Source organism: Patiria miniata, unplaced genomic scaffold (assembly GCF_015706575.1).
Source record: "Patiria miniata isolate m_02_andy unplaced genomic scaffold, ASM1570657v1 HiC_scaffold_20, whole genome shotgun sequence".
In the NCBI taxonomy this organism is placed as follows: Eukaryota; Metazoa; Echinodermata; class Asteroidea; order Valvatida; family Asterinidae; genus Patiria; species Patiria miniata.
Genome location: NW_024037059.1, coordinates 16,481,416 through 16,498,862, shown reverse-complemented (window position 1 = coordinate 16,498,862; position 17,447 = coordinate 16,481,416). Strand labels below are relative to the sequence as shown.

Below are 17,447 nucleotides of genomic sequence, written 5' to 3'. Positions count from 1 at the left end.
AATTTATTATGTTTTGATTTGCTAACTTCCACCTTTTTGCCCTCCACACCTTAAGAAATTTACCACTTTTAAATCTATCCCGCAGTTAAAGGTGACCACTGCTTACCTTGCTTCCTTTCGTCCACATTAGCCCCTCCCCGCTCCCCGCGCGCCCCGCCTTAAACAGTCGGCGCTTAAGTAAGCCAGCCTCACTACAATATTACCATGCCAATGGTTAATACTTTTTTTGGGGGGGGGGAGCATCCTCCCCCCAAAAATCCACCCCTTGCCATGGTGTCCTCCAATTTGTGGAATGCAAAATGCTTTTTATATTGTTAAAAACACTTTTTGAGTGCTCCCTCCAGAAAACTGGACCTCAGCAAGGAGCATGCTAACTCAACAATTTGTGTTCCTTCCTCCATGGAACCATGGAGGAAGGAACACACAAAGAAGTTCGCAATTTGTTTTCGAAGTTGTTTAAGTTAAATTCAGCAGATTCAGTAGTGCACGCGTGCGCGCGCGTACGCGGATATCAAAAACTAATCGAACGACTGGTCAAAGTTTAGGTCAGTCTGGTACCCATCTACTAAACAAGTTTTAGAAACAAATTCGTTTAAGCGCAGCATGGTACCTATGTAATTGGTCTAGAGTCCGGCCGCCTCTAGCATGCGAGATAGGCGAGTCAATGTCTGTTGTCCAGACTAAATCACCATAACGACTAGATAGCTATTTTTGCTTGTCGGCGGAACTAAAAACGATGATATAAAATTAAAATGTGAAAATTTGACAGCCAACCAGCCTGTATTTTCTTCATATATATAACGTTTGATATTTCATCAATTTATGTATTTAATTTCTGCGTCCGACAAGGTAAGGAAACAGATGAATTTTACTGCCACGTCAATTCGTTTTTTGTGCTCTTGTCAACTCGCCCCAGGCTTTCTCGACGAAATTGCCCCCACCGCGGTAGAATAAACGCGTCTGCCCTCGTTGTTTAAGTTCTGTCAAAGACGATGTCATTTATTTTGGCGATCGTACTTCAACATGTTCAACGGGTTCCCTATCCACTTTTAAATGACTTTTACCATGTTGTCACTCACTCACTCACTGTTCTGTTGAAAATTAATCTATATTATTTTTTTTTTAAATTAAAACTAAATAAATTATTTAGGCCTAGGCCTAGTTTTAATTTAAAAAAAAAGAAAAGAAAAAAAAAAAAAACGAAAAAAAAACCTGAAAAAACCCCTAAAAAGTAGAGGAACTATGGGGCGCTAGCTGGAGTTACCCAGCCCTGAGTTTTATCATTGGGTTGTTATCTAGGGCTGGAGCGCATTTTTCTCAAAACTTGTAGTATTTGCAAAAAAAATTGGAAAATGTTCAATTTTGTCCCCGTTACACACTAATTGCACCTGCAACTCACCCCAAACTTGCCTGGAATAACCATTACACAGGTCCTTGAAGTAAAACACGATCCACGATGAAGATTCAGCCTACAATTGCAGTGAAAACAGGAGGAATAACCGCTAACTTGACAACCTTGCTGGATTGGCCAGGACCGCTATTGGTCGGTCATACTAAACAGCGTCAACACAGCGTCAACACACTCCAAAGCGTCAACACAGCGTCAACACATCCAAAATGCATTAAAATTGACAAAAGCAGTATGTAACCCATACAGTATGGACAGAAACAAGATTTGTGCTTAAAATCAATAGGTTAAACGTCTGAAAATCGCGATTTTTAGTTCAAGAAAATTGGCTCTCCGTGCCGCTCCGAAATGGCTGCCGAACACCCGCCATGTTGCCTCAGTGGCAGCGTGGACCATACCATTATTCTAAAGGGTGATAGCGTTGTACAATAAACCAACAGAGAGGGACGCGGCCGGGGTCGCCAGTGTTAAAAATATCTGCAAAGACCAAAACATAAACACAACTCACAAAATAATGATCTACCACTCCTCCGATCCTTAGTCCTCACACAGATCTGGTATCCCTCTGTCTAGTCTGCAGCAAGGCGCCCTCTGTTGTTTATGACAAGATAATGTCATTACCTACACACCCCTACTTGAAATGGTGTAGTCCAAGCTTTGTGCGAAGTCAAGATGGCGGACAACGGCCGTGCAAGTTAAGGTCATTTTTTTCGCGTGAAAATACGATATTTTTAACAACGAAATGGAAACTCAATCCAATGGAAATTCTCTTTTATTGTATGTTTCACAATTATATGCCCTTTTTGTCAATTCAGAATGTGTTTTGGATGTGTTGACGGTGTGTTGACGCTTCTGTCATGTGTTGACGCTGTGTTGACGCTGTTTAGTGCGACCCCTATTGGTTTGTGCACAAAAAAAATTGTGTACAATGAATGGCGGTCGATTAACAGGCACAGAGAGCGATCGCTGTCAACTACTCGTTTTTTGCCGGCTGCGCTGGCTGTTGGCGCATGACGTCACGCGGAAGCGTATGACCCAATGACTGTTTCATGCACTAGTATAAGGTTAGACCCGTGAACGTGGCGTTGTATACAACGCCACGTTCTTGTTTCATTTCGAACCTGGCGAAATCGATCCGACATACATAATTCCGTATGGGTGTTGAGTACTCACCTAGAAATCTAAATTTGCCCGTCCGATTGTTTCGGTTGTGTAATTTCGACGAAATTTGCCCATCAGTAAAGACCCATACGAACGTGTAGAAATTAGATTTTAACCTGACCCTGACAAATAACCCCGGACGCGTCTGAGTCGCTTGGACAGATTGACGGCTGTTTCATGTCGCAACCACGAACCCCCCCCCCCCCCCCCCCCCCCCCCCCGCAGCGCAGACGATTGGCTGCTCGGCTCATCTCGTGTACAGTACGTGTGTGCACACACACGCGGGCGCACGTGCGACCGCGTGCAGTGCGGTGAGAGAGGAAAGGACTTGAAACTTGTCTAAAACGATGTCTGTTTTAGCTGCGACAGTAAACAGCCGTCGAATCATACGAAAATAAAACGCAATGCGCATGCGTCAGTTGGGAGAAAATGGCAGCTAGCAGTAGCGGACGGACTTCATGAACCGGGGCCAGAATTTTCCTCAATTTTCGTCAAATGCAAGTTTTGACGTACAAATAGAATTCAAGACAGCTTCATATGTGAGTACTTATTACATGGGCAAAATAACGTCCAGTGTGTGTAACGGAGGGAGTCAGAAGGACACGTTCGCCAGGTTCGAAATGACATAAGAACGTGGCGTAGTTTACAAGCCACGTTCACGGGTCTAGTATAAGGTTTACCAGTCGCATCACAGCTTTGGTACTGGAACCGCAACCAATAGTGCATGAAACAGTCATCGGGTGTTACGCTTCCGCGTGACGTCATGCGCCAACAGCCAGCGCAGCCGGCAAAACCGAGTAGTTGACAGCGATCGCTCTCTGTGCCTGTTAATCGACCGCCATTCATTGTACACAATTTTTTTTGTGCACAAACCAATAGCGGTCCTGGCCAATCCAGCAAGGTTGTCAAGTTAGCGGTTATTCCTCCTGTTTTCACTGCAATTGTAGGCTGAATCTTCATCGTGGATCGTGTTTTACTTCAAGGACCTGTGTAATGGTTATTCCAGGCAAGTTTGGGGTGAGTTGCAGTTGCAATTAGTGTGTAACGGGGACAAAATTGAACATTTTCCAATTTTTTTTTGCAAATACTACAAGTTTTGAGAAAAATGCGCTCCAGCCCTAGATGACAACCCAATGATAAAACTCAGGGCTGGGTAACTCCAGCTAATGGGGCGCCACTTGCGCAGAGTCCCATTAATTAGGGCCTAGGCTAGGCCCTACATGCAAACATTTTCCATAACTAACTGAACTGAACTTTGTTATGTTTCTTTTCATTTAAGGTGGGCTTGGTTGAATGTTATTGTTACTGTGAGGCAAGATTTAATTTTTCTTTCAAGTTAATGACTTTGCCGGATTTGTATTTTATTGAAAGTAGGGCCTATTACTAGTACTGTGACTGTGAGAACCATTTTATGGACAACAGACACATGTCTGAGTCATGGTTGCCTTTCTTAAACTTAAATCCACCGTATTAGGCCCTTTTTCTTAAAATAAAAAAATACCTGTAAAAAAGCACTGAGTGATTAGTGATGTTCATTCTTTCATTCAGTTCTGAAGTAACTTCTCCAAAATGGCTGCGCCACTGCCAGCCATCCACAACACAGGAGGCCATTCACCCATCCATGATCAAGCCATTGCACAGCACCGAGTCCCAAGCCCTCCCAGCAAATCCAGGCCACAGGATCAATATGTCAAACCCAAGCTGAAAGGCCAGGGCAGGAGGGAGCGAGAACACATGATGAAACAGCAACTGTTGAAGAACAAGAAGCCGAGCCTGACAAAACTTGATACACAGAAGTAAGTACTTGATGAATAGTAACACACCTTTTCAATTTGTTTTCTCATATAAACAAAGCATTAAATACATTTTAAAGTTTTTTTGGTGTTTTACTTAATTTGTAATTAATGCGTTACTTACTTCTTCAGGTATCGCAACACATCCTTTCACAACCTGTGCCTTGAGATGTTAAAGGATGGTTTCCATCGCTCCTTCTCAGAGGTCTTTGCCTTGGTTCAGCAGCAGAAGGCTGAGATAGATGCAGCAGGACCAGACTCCCTGCTGCAAGACCGGCGTCTACTGGCAGAACAGGAAGCCAAGCTGGAGGAGATGAAGAAGAGATTAACTGAGGCAGAGTTGGCTCTCAGGATAGGTATGGGGTCTATCAGTAAATGTTTGCGAGTGACCATAGTCATCAAGACAGAAGTGGTGTCATGATGATAAATTCAATATGGGGGTTTGCCCTTCACCCACGTATTTTATAAAAATACAACGGTGAAGGGTAAAACCCCATATTGAAGAAGTTCCTTTAGTTTGAAGATCAGCAAAAAATGTTCATATTTTTAGAGTATAACAAACTTTTAAGATACAGGGTGTTTAAACAAATGTAGCAGTCAGTCGATAAATAATAAAAATACAAGCACTCTCTTTTGCAACACTTATATATAGAGTCTGAAGGTGTAGTAAATTCTCTACACAATGGTCTTTATAACCATGTGCAATTCAGCTGCAAGGCTGCAAAACATTGGATTTTTTTATTAAACCAGAATAATAATAATAATCCCATCTCACTTGGACACCCCAGTCTAGAGATAATTAAATGAAACAACATGAATTCCAAGTTGGGCCACTTGGTATATAATGAAAGGCATTCACATACCAAGAAGGTGAAGAAAGTGGCCCAAACAGATTTGGACAGTCTTTACAAGCTTTGCCGTAACTTTGAAACAAAAGGTCATATCACACAGAACAAAAATCCTGTTAAGAGTAAAGAAACACTCTATCATCTCATGGTAGTTTTAAAAAACAGTTTAGTTTCTTCGGGAAAAAAAAATTGTTTGACTGCTACATTTTTTTTGAGACACCCTGTAGATATTGGTGAAACAATTTTGGAGTTTCTTGAGTTTGTATTTCCGAACAAAAATATCATGCTGTACAAAAAATCTCAATAAGGATGAATTCTAATTGTCTTATAAGTCTCTTTGAATTTGTCTTGTCTAACAGATGACATGGACGGCGTCTTCACAGCCAGAAACCTCCTTGCTGAATACTTCTTAGACACAGGGGATCTGTGGCTGTCAGATCATTTCTTCATCTCGTGTCTTGAGATGGCACAGAAGATCAAAGGAGACGGGAGGAGGAAAGAGGGAGAAGCTCATTGTAACATGGGTCGTGCTTACGAGAGGAGAAGTAAGTCATGGTTGAAAATTGTCAATGAGACACTCCTAAATCTGATAGAAAACACTTCTCCGATTAAAAAAATACAGCACAACCCCCCCCCCCAAAAAAAGGATTTTGTGTACAAGATTTATCAATTCAGGTCATTCCAATCTTTGTATTAGCCTGAGCATACTGTATATGTACATATCCCTGTTAGGTATACATGTATGTAACACCAGATTCAGACTTCTCGGTTTACAAGTACAAGACACGAAACTATTGGTACAACCTGTATTACTCTGTGTTAAAAGTGGAACCCTTTCTCACTTGTTGCCAACTTGTAGAGGAGTACCAAGAAGCAGTCGAGCATTTTGAGAGCTTTGATGAGCTGACATCCAAGAACCCTGACTGGACAAATGCCGAGGGACAGAGCCTTCACTCAGAGGCCTGTGAGCATCTCAGGCGGCTGTACACAACGATTGCTGAGACGTACCAGCAAGGAGAGGACAAGGATCTTCAGGAAGCAATCACTAACTTGCTGAAAGCATTTGAGAAGGCTAAAGAAAGTGAGTATGATCTGGAGTCGTTTGTCAGTGCTTAGGAGGAGAAGTTATGATCAGTATAAGCTAGAGATGAATTGTGTCAAATGCAGAAACATGTGGGAAAGGAGACTATTGTGGTAGGAATTGTGTATTAAGGAGTCAAGTGTACAGAGCTGTTCTTGAGAGAACTCATATGGCTTTCCTTTTTTGAGGTAGGGTGGGTAGCAGGGCGTTGATCGGAAATGGACATGTTTGTGTAATTGCATGTCCTTTTTTTTACACATAATTGAGAACAATTAATTGTCTTATTTCAGGTGGAGATGGGCAGAAGGAGGGAGAGGCCAGCTACAGGTTAGGTCTCGCCTACGAAGGCATCGGTGACTCAGAAACAGCACTCATGGTAATCCTGCATTTCTTACAATCAGTAGAGACAAAAATGTATGTCAATTTAAATGAGCTCACCCAAGTCAACTCAAATAAAGGCAGACGGGTAAGCCACAAAAGCCGTATTAATCTAACGCTCAAACTCAGCCATCATGGTCCTCACATGACGTCTGTAGCCGTGGCTGTAGCCATTGACAAAATGCCCTTTTCAGATTTAGTCTTACTTTGAGGTCTACTGCTTTTTTGTGAATCGCAAAAAGTAACAACGTCAGGCTGGAATTTTAGACTCTCAAGTCGCAATGAGATCAATAAATAATTATATTTAGACTTCAAATAAAGTTGGTTTTGGTCCACTTGATCTCTTTTGCTGTCAAACTACCATATTTGTCCGCTTTTTTTGATGAACAACATTATGTGTCTAATGTATTTCCACCACGGACTTTGCTCCACGAGCGCAGTCTGTGGTGGCTGACCCAGGTGAAAATGACGTCAGAGTTTGTCGAACGCCATGGGGCTAACCCGAGTCGACCCAGGAGAGCTAAGCAAACTCACCCAGAGATTGACTTGATAACTAAGGGCTAATCCCACTCTCTGATTTGACTCACAAATTTGCCTTGTTTTAAGGCCTCTTTTCCGTGTTCTTCTCCAGTACCATACAGGGTTCATGGACATCTGTAAGAAGTTGGGAGACCAGGATGGTATGGGCAAAGCCTGCGAAGCTATCGCCAAATCATATGAAAAGTAAGTGTCGTAGATTTCTTCACACTTGAAATATAATTAAATATTATTTGAAGTAATCCCCTCAATATGAATACTTGGAAAGAGTTGCCAGGAAAGGCAATTTTTTTCTTGCTTAATAACAAACAATTATACACCCAATGTAAAATAAAATTGTCAAATGGATTTTATGACGGTTTCTCCTCTCATCGGCTGATTTCTGTCTGCGAATCTTTTTTCAGACAAGGAAAACTTGACGAAGCAGTCAGATACTTGGAGATGTTTGAGGACATTGCTGAGAAGAGTAACCAGTTGACAGCACACGGAAATGCCTGCAGTTGCCTCGGAGCAATCTACAATTCCTTGGTGAGTATGCAGACTGTACAAAGAACTTGTCATGATGAGGGCGGGCCTAAGAAATAGCACTGCTGTTGTCCTTAAAGTTTTACCCATTTCCAACTGATTTTTCATCTATTCTGAGGCAATTTTGTCAGTGTTTTTAATAAACACATCTTATAACTTAACCCGTTAAAACAGTTGATAAAATCATACACGAATTGATAGGTTTGATTTCTGAATTTCATGATTTATTTCTTCCTGTCCTTTCATCTTTTCCGTATCCCAATATTTTTTGTCTCGCCAGCCGGGCTACTTAAGGAATAGTTTGACTAGCCTGCCGCTGTTTTGACTAGCATTTGGCTAGCGGGCTACCGCTAATTTCGAACCCTGCATTAAAGCCAGTTCCTTGGGACTAAGTGATCTTGACTGTGAAGGGCACCATTTAGGGCTAATAATTATTTACATGAGGACGTTCTCCAGATGCCTCTGAAGGGAGAAAAACCCATGGGGCCAACAGTGTAGCTACACAGGAAGCTGCTATGGGTTCTGTGAAGTATAACATAAATCTGACAAATGAAATGTAATGAAATTCTATCGTTGTACATTTGTGAACAGGGAAAGTACAAGAAAGCCTCCCACTACTTTGGCAGTGCCTTCAACATTGCCCGTAGTATGGACAACCCTGTCTTCTTTGAGACGATGAGGGCGGAGTTTGGGATAGCCAACGCCCACCGAGCCCTGAGTCGATTCATGGGAGTGATTGAGAGACCTGATAAGACCAATACGCTGAAACTGATTGACTGGAAGGATGTCAGGAATGACCAGATGGCGGAGGAGGAAGGTGGGTGAATAGGACTGTAACCTGAGACCTTTGGACTACGAGTCCAGTGTTTCACCCACTACCTAGCCCCTACAAATAGTCTATTCGTTCTCTCTGTACACCATATGTGCATTTATTTGTCTTGTTTGTAGGTGAACATTCCCACTTGATTCAAAACTTGTGCCTTGAAACTGGCGAAACAATTTTTTGAAAATTTATAAGAGTGACCATATTTAGTGTACTGAGTAGATGGTTTCTGTATGTGTTGGCAACATGTTTGGGTAGCGTGCATACTTGGCATTTTGCTGTTGTTTTTTCGTCTCTCTAAGTTTTGCTTGTCTTTATCATTTTATTGCAGATGAGCCAAGTGAGTGATCAAGCAGCGCCAACTTTTGGACAGTATATTCCTTCTAAATTCCCCTAAATTTCAATCCATTTGTAGAAAAGATAGAATTAAACAAACACAGATAAACTATAGTTTCTTAAGAAGAACAATATCATCCAAGAACAAAGGTTGTAGTAAGAGACAAGAAATAAAGCCACTGTCCTGACAGGCAATAATCTTCCCCTCCCAAGATTGTTTGATTGTACCTTTTTGTACAGCGACAGCAGACCAATTCAAATTAAAAAGAGTGTCATCTTGTCCCGAAAGAACAATGCTTGGATTAACACTCTTGTATCTGTTCATTTTAAAATATGTTCCTAAAGAGAGCAAGAAGATTAGTTGTTCATGTGACACCCCCCCCCCCTCCTATACTTTAAGAAATCTGAAGACTTTAACTTGTGTTTTTAAGATTTACAGAACAATATTGATGAGAAACGGAGCTTAATAATTCAGGTTATTTGGGGGATTTCCGTTATATTGTATAAACATTGTATATAGGGTTTACAGTTTCATAATCTATTCAAACCAATACATTGTATTCCCTTAAATTTGATGGTTTTGAGTCGTTGAGTAAATTGTATATTTAATGGTAGTTTTTATCTTTGTAAAGATGATACACTGTACTTTATTAAGAAATGTATATATTTTTGTTTCATGCGTCCGTCCATCAACAAAACGTTTTTCAGGTCATGCATTGCTTTGTATGCATCACATATGGTTGCCTTTAGGCAATTTGTGCCATTCCATCCAGTGTTTAAAAATGTCCACTATCATTCCATTCTCTGTCCAGGAACTATATTTCTTGTGATCTAATAAAAGAAAGAATGATGAATACAAATTTCAGAGGCCATTTTGTTCAGTTACTCACTCTGGTTCACCTGTCTTTATTTCCTTCATAAAATATCCAGAATCAAAATAGAATTCCCCAATTCTTTGAAGTCATAAAAAATACATCATAAAAATTGTTAATAAATATTTCAAATAAAATACTTCAAACGTTTCAGATGGAATCGTATTTGCAACACTCGAAAACAACCACTGTCAAATAACCCGCAATCAGCTGTAACCTTTTAAGTGCACTATATTCTACACCAAATGGTCAAGTTAAATGAAACAAACAGAAAGAAAACTTATGCTAAACAATTGACAACATTGGGTGAATAAATTCACATTCAAAATGAAAAATGTAAATATAAGCATTATGCCCGTATCCATGCTTTAATTGACTACATGCAGTAATAGGTCAACACAGAATCTGACTTTGCTTGGGATTCTAAAGCTCACAGATGTCATCAAGTGCATACTACATGTATAATTATTCCACTATGCAATATTTCTACAACTTATCATGTAGCTGATAATAGTACATGGAAGCATTTCACCAAAAGGAATATAGCATTAGAGATACAACGTAACTTACTAGGCATATACTCAGGGATAATAATGTCTTAACTTACTGAGACACATTGACCACAACAAGGCTATCAAGTTGCAGATGAGATTTTTGCAGTTTGCGAACATTTCAAGAGCTTAACTTGGAGACAATGGAACAAGTTGCTTTTATAATATGGAACTAATGCGCAGTAACATCAAACTGGCTATCTTAAGCAGGTGCCATTTCAAGTTGATATATCAGCTCATGACGTAAAGAATTTTAAGGAAACCAAGCATAATTTTCATGCCTCACAAACTCACGGAAAAGAATTTCAAAGTTGATTACCAATTCACAACCTGACATACGATTTGTGGCAAAATGTCTCTGTTACTTAGTTGTTACATGTATATATGGAAAAGCAAACTACAAGCTATTAATATAATGGTTAACAAGATAATGAACTGAAAGCAGTGAGGAGAATGCAAAACTCGGTCCAGCCAAAAGTAATGCATCCAGCATACTGCCACACCTCACTGCTAGATCTACTCACTCAAAGCATTCAGTGCAACATCCACACAGCCAGGTCAAAATCTAGGATACTAGATCTAAAAATGCAATAATGGGGCGAGATTTTTTTAAATAGAATTTAAACTAAGCTTATTCTGATACGAAGGAGATTCTTTATAATGTTACCCCCAGAACACCACCCGAGCCCAAATCCATGACTCTGCAAACTACAGAATTTGGCACACCACCATTTAATGCTTACAAAGCAACTGCCACAATTCTGTGCCAACGTATCCTGCAAACATAAGCAACGACCTTTCCAGTAACAGCAAGAACCATGAAATTGGGCCCTGTTTGTGTACACAACTGGAGACAACAGGAGCATGTCAAGTGTAGAAGGACGACTGCTAATACGCAAGAAGTACCTGTTTCTGCTTTTAGGGAGCCTTCAATACCAAATCTAAAGGTTCCAAATTTTAGACGAGCCTGACAGAATATTCAATGTCAATTTCAAAAATGTAGGTGACTTAATCATGACAATGATTAACATGATAATTACTTCATCCTCATAAGAAAGTTTCAACATAAAACAATGCTGTGCATTAATTTTATTTGATTTTACGGGGGGGGGGGGGAGATCACAAATCGAAAGTTTCACAACTGTAAAGAATAATTTGTCCCGTCTTCTTTTCACTGAATGCCTTTGATCTTGCTGGTCCCATCCATCCAACGATTACTTCTGCTGCTGCTGAGGCTGCTGTGGCTGCGGCTGCGGCTGCTGTAGCTGCGGCTGCGGCTGCTGCTGCTGCTGCTGTGAACCAAACTTGATAGCATCCAGAGCACGATTGATGTCTCCTGCTTTGGTCTCCAGCAAGCGAGTCAACCAGCCACCGTCATCAGTGTATCCCATGGCTTTCATGTAGCTCAGGGCATTGGCAATACGCTCATCTAGGGTGTAAGACAAATTGAGAATAAGGGAACAACAAAGCACCAATTTTTCCTCCTGGTTTTACATCACAATTGCTTCATATAAAATGTCAATAAAGAAAGGGTATGGCAGTGAAGTTTTGAGTAAGATAGCGGTGATAAACATTTAAAAGTTAGTTGATTCCAAAGAATCCAGTTTACCTGGATGAGGGCTGATGTGCAGATCTTGCAGTTTGTCAGCTTCATTCTGCACAGCTTCGTCTGTGGCATCAGAACCAGTCACAGGCGGAGCTGATGGTCCCGGTCCAGACTGGCTAGAACTGGATTCATCCAGCAAAGTCCAACCAGGCTCATCCTGACGACCTCCAGCAGCACTGTCAGTCTCCTGAAAAACAAAACCAGAAGCGTAATTTGACAATAAATGTGTATTTCATATGAGCTCCACAACAGGTTTGTAAAAGTGATTTCTAATGTAAGTCGTTTTTTTTTCTTCAGCTTTAACAATTTGAAATACTTTTAAACACCTGAGATCTGTAGAATCCCTGCTATGACTTTCACGTTAAAAAAGCATACTGATGCCACTTTCAGCCATGATTGTTTCACAAAGTGGATTGTACAGTACAAAACATGCACCAAGTGTAACAGCAATTTCCTATCCCCAGCTCATCGTAGTCATACCACTCACCATGGTCTCATTTTCCTTGGCTCCTTTCTGGCTGCCTGACTTTCCAGCATCTCCACCAGCCTTGTTAGTGGCAGCACCAGCTCTAGCAGCTGCAGCAGCACCTGCAGCAGCAGCTGCAGCACCCCGCATTGCCTCCCATGTCTGTTGCTGCTGTTGTTCCTCCTCACTGGACTCACAGTACTTCCATTTCCCCTTGCAGCCTTTCTTCTTGCCGTGTTTGTGACCATGATGTCCGGGACCGTGTCCGTAGCCCCAGTTGTGGAAGCGCCCGCCGCGTCCAGTGCCACCACACTTGCGACGCTGGCCCTCGTGCTCCACATCTATGTCAACATCAATGCCTGTTGATGAAATGCACACAAAAGTAAAGTCATTAGAAAACAAATTGGAAAACATCACATAGTACAATGTATTTCATTATCTCCTTACAGAATATATGCCGTTTGTGCACATATTCTAGCCAATGAAGTCTTACAACCACATAGCATTTTAGCTAGTTACTAGAAGATTAAAGCCTCTCATCCAGGGAGTCATCATGATTTCAAAAGAAGAGAATGAGATTTCTTACCCAGAGGATCCAACATTTGAGCCACGCTCTGTCCAATGTCATGAAGGAAGCTCGCAGGGTTGAATGGTGCCTGGCCTTCTCCTGGGGTAGCCCCACCCTGGCCACTCTCCTCAGGGTTAGATGCTCCCTCTGTGTTCTGGGGATTGTCCTGACCACACCCCTGCTGCGGCTGCTGTGGCTGCTGCTGTTGCTGCTGCTGTTGCTGCTGCTGCGCCCACCACCAGTGGCGCCAGCCTGGGTGGCCGAATGCACGCCACATGCCAGGGTGGAAACCAAATCCCTGTCATCAGAATAGGAAAAAAGATAAGTTAGTTAGTTGTCATAGCAACATATCATTAAAAGATGGAATTTTGCGTCGGGGTGATATAAATCAAATTAGGTTTTGCCCTTCACCGACGTTTAAACACTGTATACTCAGTGTGTTACCTCCCGAGTGAAAGATGGAAAAAATCACTCGGGTGGGACTCGAACCCACGACCTCCTGCTTTCTAGTGCAGATGTCTTACCACTCGACCACCGAGCTAACGGGATCAGTTGGCCGGTTCGAATCTCATGTACATAGCAGCGGGTACCGCATAAACTATTATAAGATATCATTAATATACACATCACATCATTACCAACAACATAACCAAACAATGGACAAGGATCCATGAACTAAGATGGCCAAATCAAAATCATGAGTATTATCCGTCAAGATCATTGATGTAAATAAAACAAGCGTAAGACTTTGTTTCACAACTCACCCCGCATCTAGAGCGGCCTATCTGTGGGCGGCGGAACTTGACAAACTGGTGCTGTTCATGCAGACCTTTCTCCTCACAGACTTTACACAGGTCGTAGTCAGGGCACTCGATGCACTTGAAGCGCGGTCCACGGATCGGGGAGTCACAGCCATCACAGATGACCCCTGGATGGAAGATGTCTTCCTCATGGACCCCGGGGCCTGAGTCAGTGCTAGTCTCACCTCTACGGCCTGGGAGCACTGCAGGAATAAACAACAGAAACAATGTTTTTGAGATTAAATATCATAATAAGTGGTTTCTTATATCACAATAAGCTACAGGCAGAACAATGCACGTTTCTTTCTCATTTTGAAGCTGCCAACTTGAGTGGCATTAGGCCTTGCGGTTGGCAAATTCTGTTTTGACTGAAAAAATAGAGAATGCAGGCCAACTTCAAAAAGTTCACAATGTGATCTGATATTAGGTCAAGCTTCTGTTGCTCTCTTTGAAAACAAGGTAATTCAGTTTGGATGGAAACTAGGAGCATATCTACTAACCTCGGACATAGATGCGGAACACATCTTCACTCATCTGGCCCAGTGCCTCCACAAGCTCCTCATCGCTGGAGAAGGTGATCAAGTCATTCTCAGAATCTGTATTTGACAAAATAAATTTGGAAACAATTTGAAAAATATATTTAGGTACACAAAATATAATAATTAGGTATAATTCAGCCCTGCTGAAAAAAAAAATGAAATAATAATTTAAAAAATAAAATCAGTGAGGCATATAATATTCTAAAAGGAGATAATAATTTTATCCGAAAAATATTTACCATCAGGCAAGCTGAATTGTGAACCATGTCTGTAACGTCTGGATTTACAATTGTCCTATTGTACTCTGTTGTTTACCAATATTCTTTGCCTCACTTTGCATTCAACTGAACAAGTCCAATAACACCTGACCAATCATGTTTACTTTTGCTCATATACACTATACATTATGCATGAGCAATGGCAGCCTTTCAAATTTGGTTGAGTCACTGTCTGAGTCTGATTGGTTTTGTTTGCTTTGGCTCATTGCCAATACAACCCTGCAGAAAGGATTATAATGTATGCATATTCATGAGAATGGCTGCTCTTCTATTTTGCAAGCATCATCAGTGATACTCGGCCACGTTGCATAAAAAAGACTATTTATAGCCATGACAAAATGGCTATTGATAGCCAAACAACATGGAAAACTTCCGAATGAAACATTGTGAGATCATAAACAAATTGCTTGTAAAAGGATATTATGTCAACAATCCACGCAAGAATTTGCTTTTGCTGCATCGCCTTCTAAATATTTGGCTAAATTTTTCTGGAAGCCAATTATAAACTTAATTTGAAGACTGAACAAAACTTGTACCATACTTCTAGTTACAGACAGTGAGACACACTGGAAATTCAACTTGTCATTTAATATTGGCTATACACCCAGGAATTTTAGTTTAGGTTTTGTTAGGAGAACACACCTTTGTAGGCCAATGTAAAGTTGTCAGGGTTTCCCAAGGATGGAAACACATGAGCTACGGTCTTGGACATGTACTCATAGTTAGAAGCAGCTCCTTGGTCCACAGAGAAACGCCGGATTTCCTTGTTGGCGTTCTCGCCGCGTTTCAGGTACGCTTTGACTGTCACAGACATGGTCAAACTTCTACACTTTCCTGTTGAGACAAACACATGACAAAAAAATGAGAACAAAGCCTTTGAAACATATATACTGTGGGCTTTTTTGCCTTCAAAACTTTGAATCGATTTGGAATTAGACATCTGAACCTCTTTTGAAAGAAAAGCCATTTTAATCATAACTATTTTGCATCCATCATTTTTGGCAGGTGTTTCATATCTTACATTGTTTTCAGTCCAGCCTAGTAATCATTTCTACATTTGCAGTGCAGTGAATGACGTATCATCAGTAATAAAATCACACACACATTTTCCCTGCAAATGTGGAAACAAAATTATTCTGCCTTTCTGGTGTTTCTCTGTAGTGGAGTTAAAAGATCTTCTCTGTCATCATATATTGTCATGATTGTTTTAAAAAAAATATGACATTGAAATATTCTTTAAAAAACACTACTAACTTGAAGAAATTTTTATCAGTCCATAGGCCTACCTGTTAAAAAAAACCAGTCATGAACAAAACATAATTGATACATTTTAGCTCCACAATAATTGGCATTGCATGCACCACTTGCATGACTTGCTGACTTGAAAGTTGACTTACGTTTTCCTCCAACAAAACTGAACGATTCAACTAGTTGTATTCTCTCACGAATTTCAGATGGTAGCTAGCGTCTGGGAAAATCAGAAATGATGTCCAGTGGGGGCAAGGATGCTGCTTTTAAAGACTGTTTCGAATATTCTAGAACGCAAAATGTCGACTTCAATTATGCCTACTCACAGTCTTACAAAACGTAGCTCTGTTGATATTTTGATCACCTGTGTGTACACGATTTGCATGACAGATGTCTGTTCTAAATATAGCGATTACATCACCATGAGGTTTTAATTTTGACGGGCGACATTTTGGTGATTTTTAACTTTTGAAATATGTCGAATTCGAAAGAAATAGGATGATTGAGTCATCAAAACTTTAATGTAAGCGTAATCGATTATTAAAATTGAAATTTCAATCGGAAACAAAAAAATTTAATTCCTCTGTTGAATTTTCGTGGCCGTAAGATGTATCTAGGTTAGACTGGCTCCTTGTGTACCTCCAGACTACGTTGCAAAGGACGATCATTGAGTAGGGTTTCAGACTGCAGAGAGCGCTGATAGTTCTTAAAGGTGTTTCCCATTCTCTTACATAGATATATAGACAAGTAATGCTTTGCAACTTTAACACAATTTCTGTTTAACAATCAAAATAAAAAAAATTCTTGACTTATTTTTTGCAAAAATCGCTTGCATAAAATTATGGTTAATGATGTTAAAAACAAGTTGACAGTGACCGATACATGAAATTTATCACTTGGATATATCCCTTTAATAAATTATAATTGCCACAACTATCAACATGTTTGTTTTAATAATTACATTTTAAAAATTAAAAATAAACCCACACACAAACTAAGCAAGAACAAAACAAAGAAATTTAATTTAATGGCATATTAATTACGAGCTGTTCCTAATAATGTCATCAACAGCGGAAAGCTGACTTTTTGAGACCTTCACAGGGGGGACAAGCTTAATGGCAGAGTGTTTAATTGACGACGGAGGGGATGGTCAATGTGGAGGAGGGAGCGGGGGGGGGGGTGTCATGACTTTTGGGGATCACTTATTTGGGTGTAAATTGGTACGTTCCCCTGTACGTTCCCCTGGTTTCCCTGCACGGATCCCGGGATAGCTCTGTTCCTTCAAGTTTCCCAATTTATAAAATGTATTTTGTGCATCTTACTTTTGTGGAGTATACGTGAGTGTTTATCATATAGTACAGGAATTACTAAATAAGCAGCACTGTTCAACAACATATTAGGGAATTCAAAGCAGTTTTCTGGATGAGGAAGATTAATGCACAACATAATCTTGTGTCTATGTACAAACATCCACTGAAAATTGTATCATTCGTATTTTTAATCTTTTGATAAACCCTATAATATTATGACACATGAAACTGGACTACTCCTTTAACGCAAAAGAGAACGAGACCATTAATTATGAAGTGCGCCATCTATTGTTGGAATTAAGTAAACGCAACCTAAAAA

The 17,447-nt window shown here is 40.5% G+C and overlaps 2 protein-coding genes across 2 annotated transcripts; one reads left to right on the top strand and one right to left on the bottom strand.

Annotated features, from left to right (window-relative positions):
• Positions 1-661: 661 nt before the first annotated feature.
• Positions 662-9,750, top strand: LOC119727600 (tetratricopeptide repeat protein 29-like). The gene is made up of 10 exons (XM_038199548.1): positions 662-849; positions 4,118-4,365; positions 4,495-4,718; positions 5,570-5,755; positions 6,070-6,291; positions 6,582-6,667; positions 7,301-7,392; positions 7,611-7,734; positions 8,323-8,548; positions 8,886-9,750. Exons 2-10 carry the CDS (start codon positions 4,139-4,141, stop codon positions 8,900-8,902), a joined length of 1,404 nt encoding a protein of 467 aa, XP_038055476.1. The 5' UTR covers positions 662-849; positions 4,118-4,138; the 3' UTR covers positions 8,903-9,750.
• Positions 9,751-9,968: 218 nt separating this feature from the next.
• On the bottom strand, positions 9,969-16,199 carry LOC119727599 (sequestosome-1-like). The gene is made up of 8 exons (XM_038199547.1): positions 15,968-16,199; positions 15,213-15,404; positions 14,254-14,349; positions 13,718-13,956; positions 12,972-13,251; positions 12,407-12,744; positions 11,923-12,106; positions 9,969-11,742 (listed from the first exon to the last, which is right to left on the bottom strand). The coding sequence occupies exons 2-8, from the start codon at positions 15,382-15,384 to the stop codon at positions 11,528-11,530; spliced, it is 1,524 nt and encodes a 507-aa protein (XP_038055475.1). The 5' UTR covers positions 15,385-15,404; positions 15,968-16,199; the 3' UTR covers positions 9,969-11,527.
• Positions 16,200-17,447: the final 1,248 nt, after the last annotated feature.

Excerpts from the sequence above, each read along its gene's own strand:
- LOC119727599 (XM_038199547.1), bottom strand. The coding sequence starts at position 15,384 with ATGTCTGTGACAGTCAAAGCGTACCTGAAACGCGGCGAGAACGCCAAC. Across the intron at positions 14,350-15,212 it reads CTTTACATTGGCCTACAAAG|ATTCTGAGAATGACTTGATC; the intron begins GTGTGTTCTCCT and ends TGTCAAATACAG. Across the intron at positions 12,107-12,406 it reads CCAAGGAAAATGAGACCATG|GAGACTGACAGTGCTGCTGG; the intron begins GTGAGTGGTATG and ends TTTGTTTTTCAG.
- LOC119727600 (XM_038199548.1), top strand. The coding sequence starts at position 4,139 with ATGGCTGCGCCACTGCCAGCCATCCACAACACAGGAGGCCATTCACCC. Across the intron at positions 4,719-5,569 it reads AGAGTTGGCTCTCAGGATAG|ATGACATGGACGGCGTCTTC; the intron begins GTATGGGGTCTA and ends CTTGTCTAACAG. Across the intron at positions 6,292-6,581 it reads ATTTGAGAAGGCTAAAGAAA|GTGGAGATGGGCAGAAGGAG; the intron begins GTGAGTATGATC and ends GTCTTATTTCAG.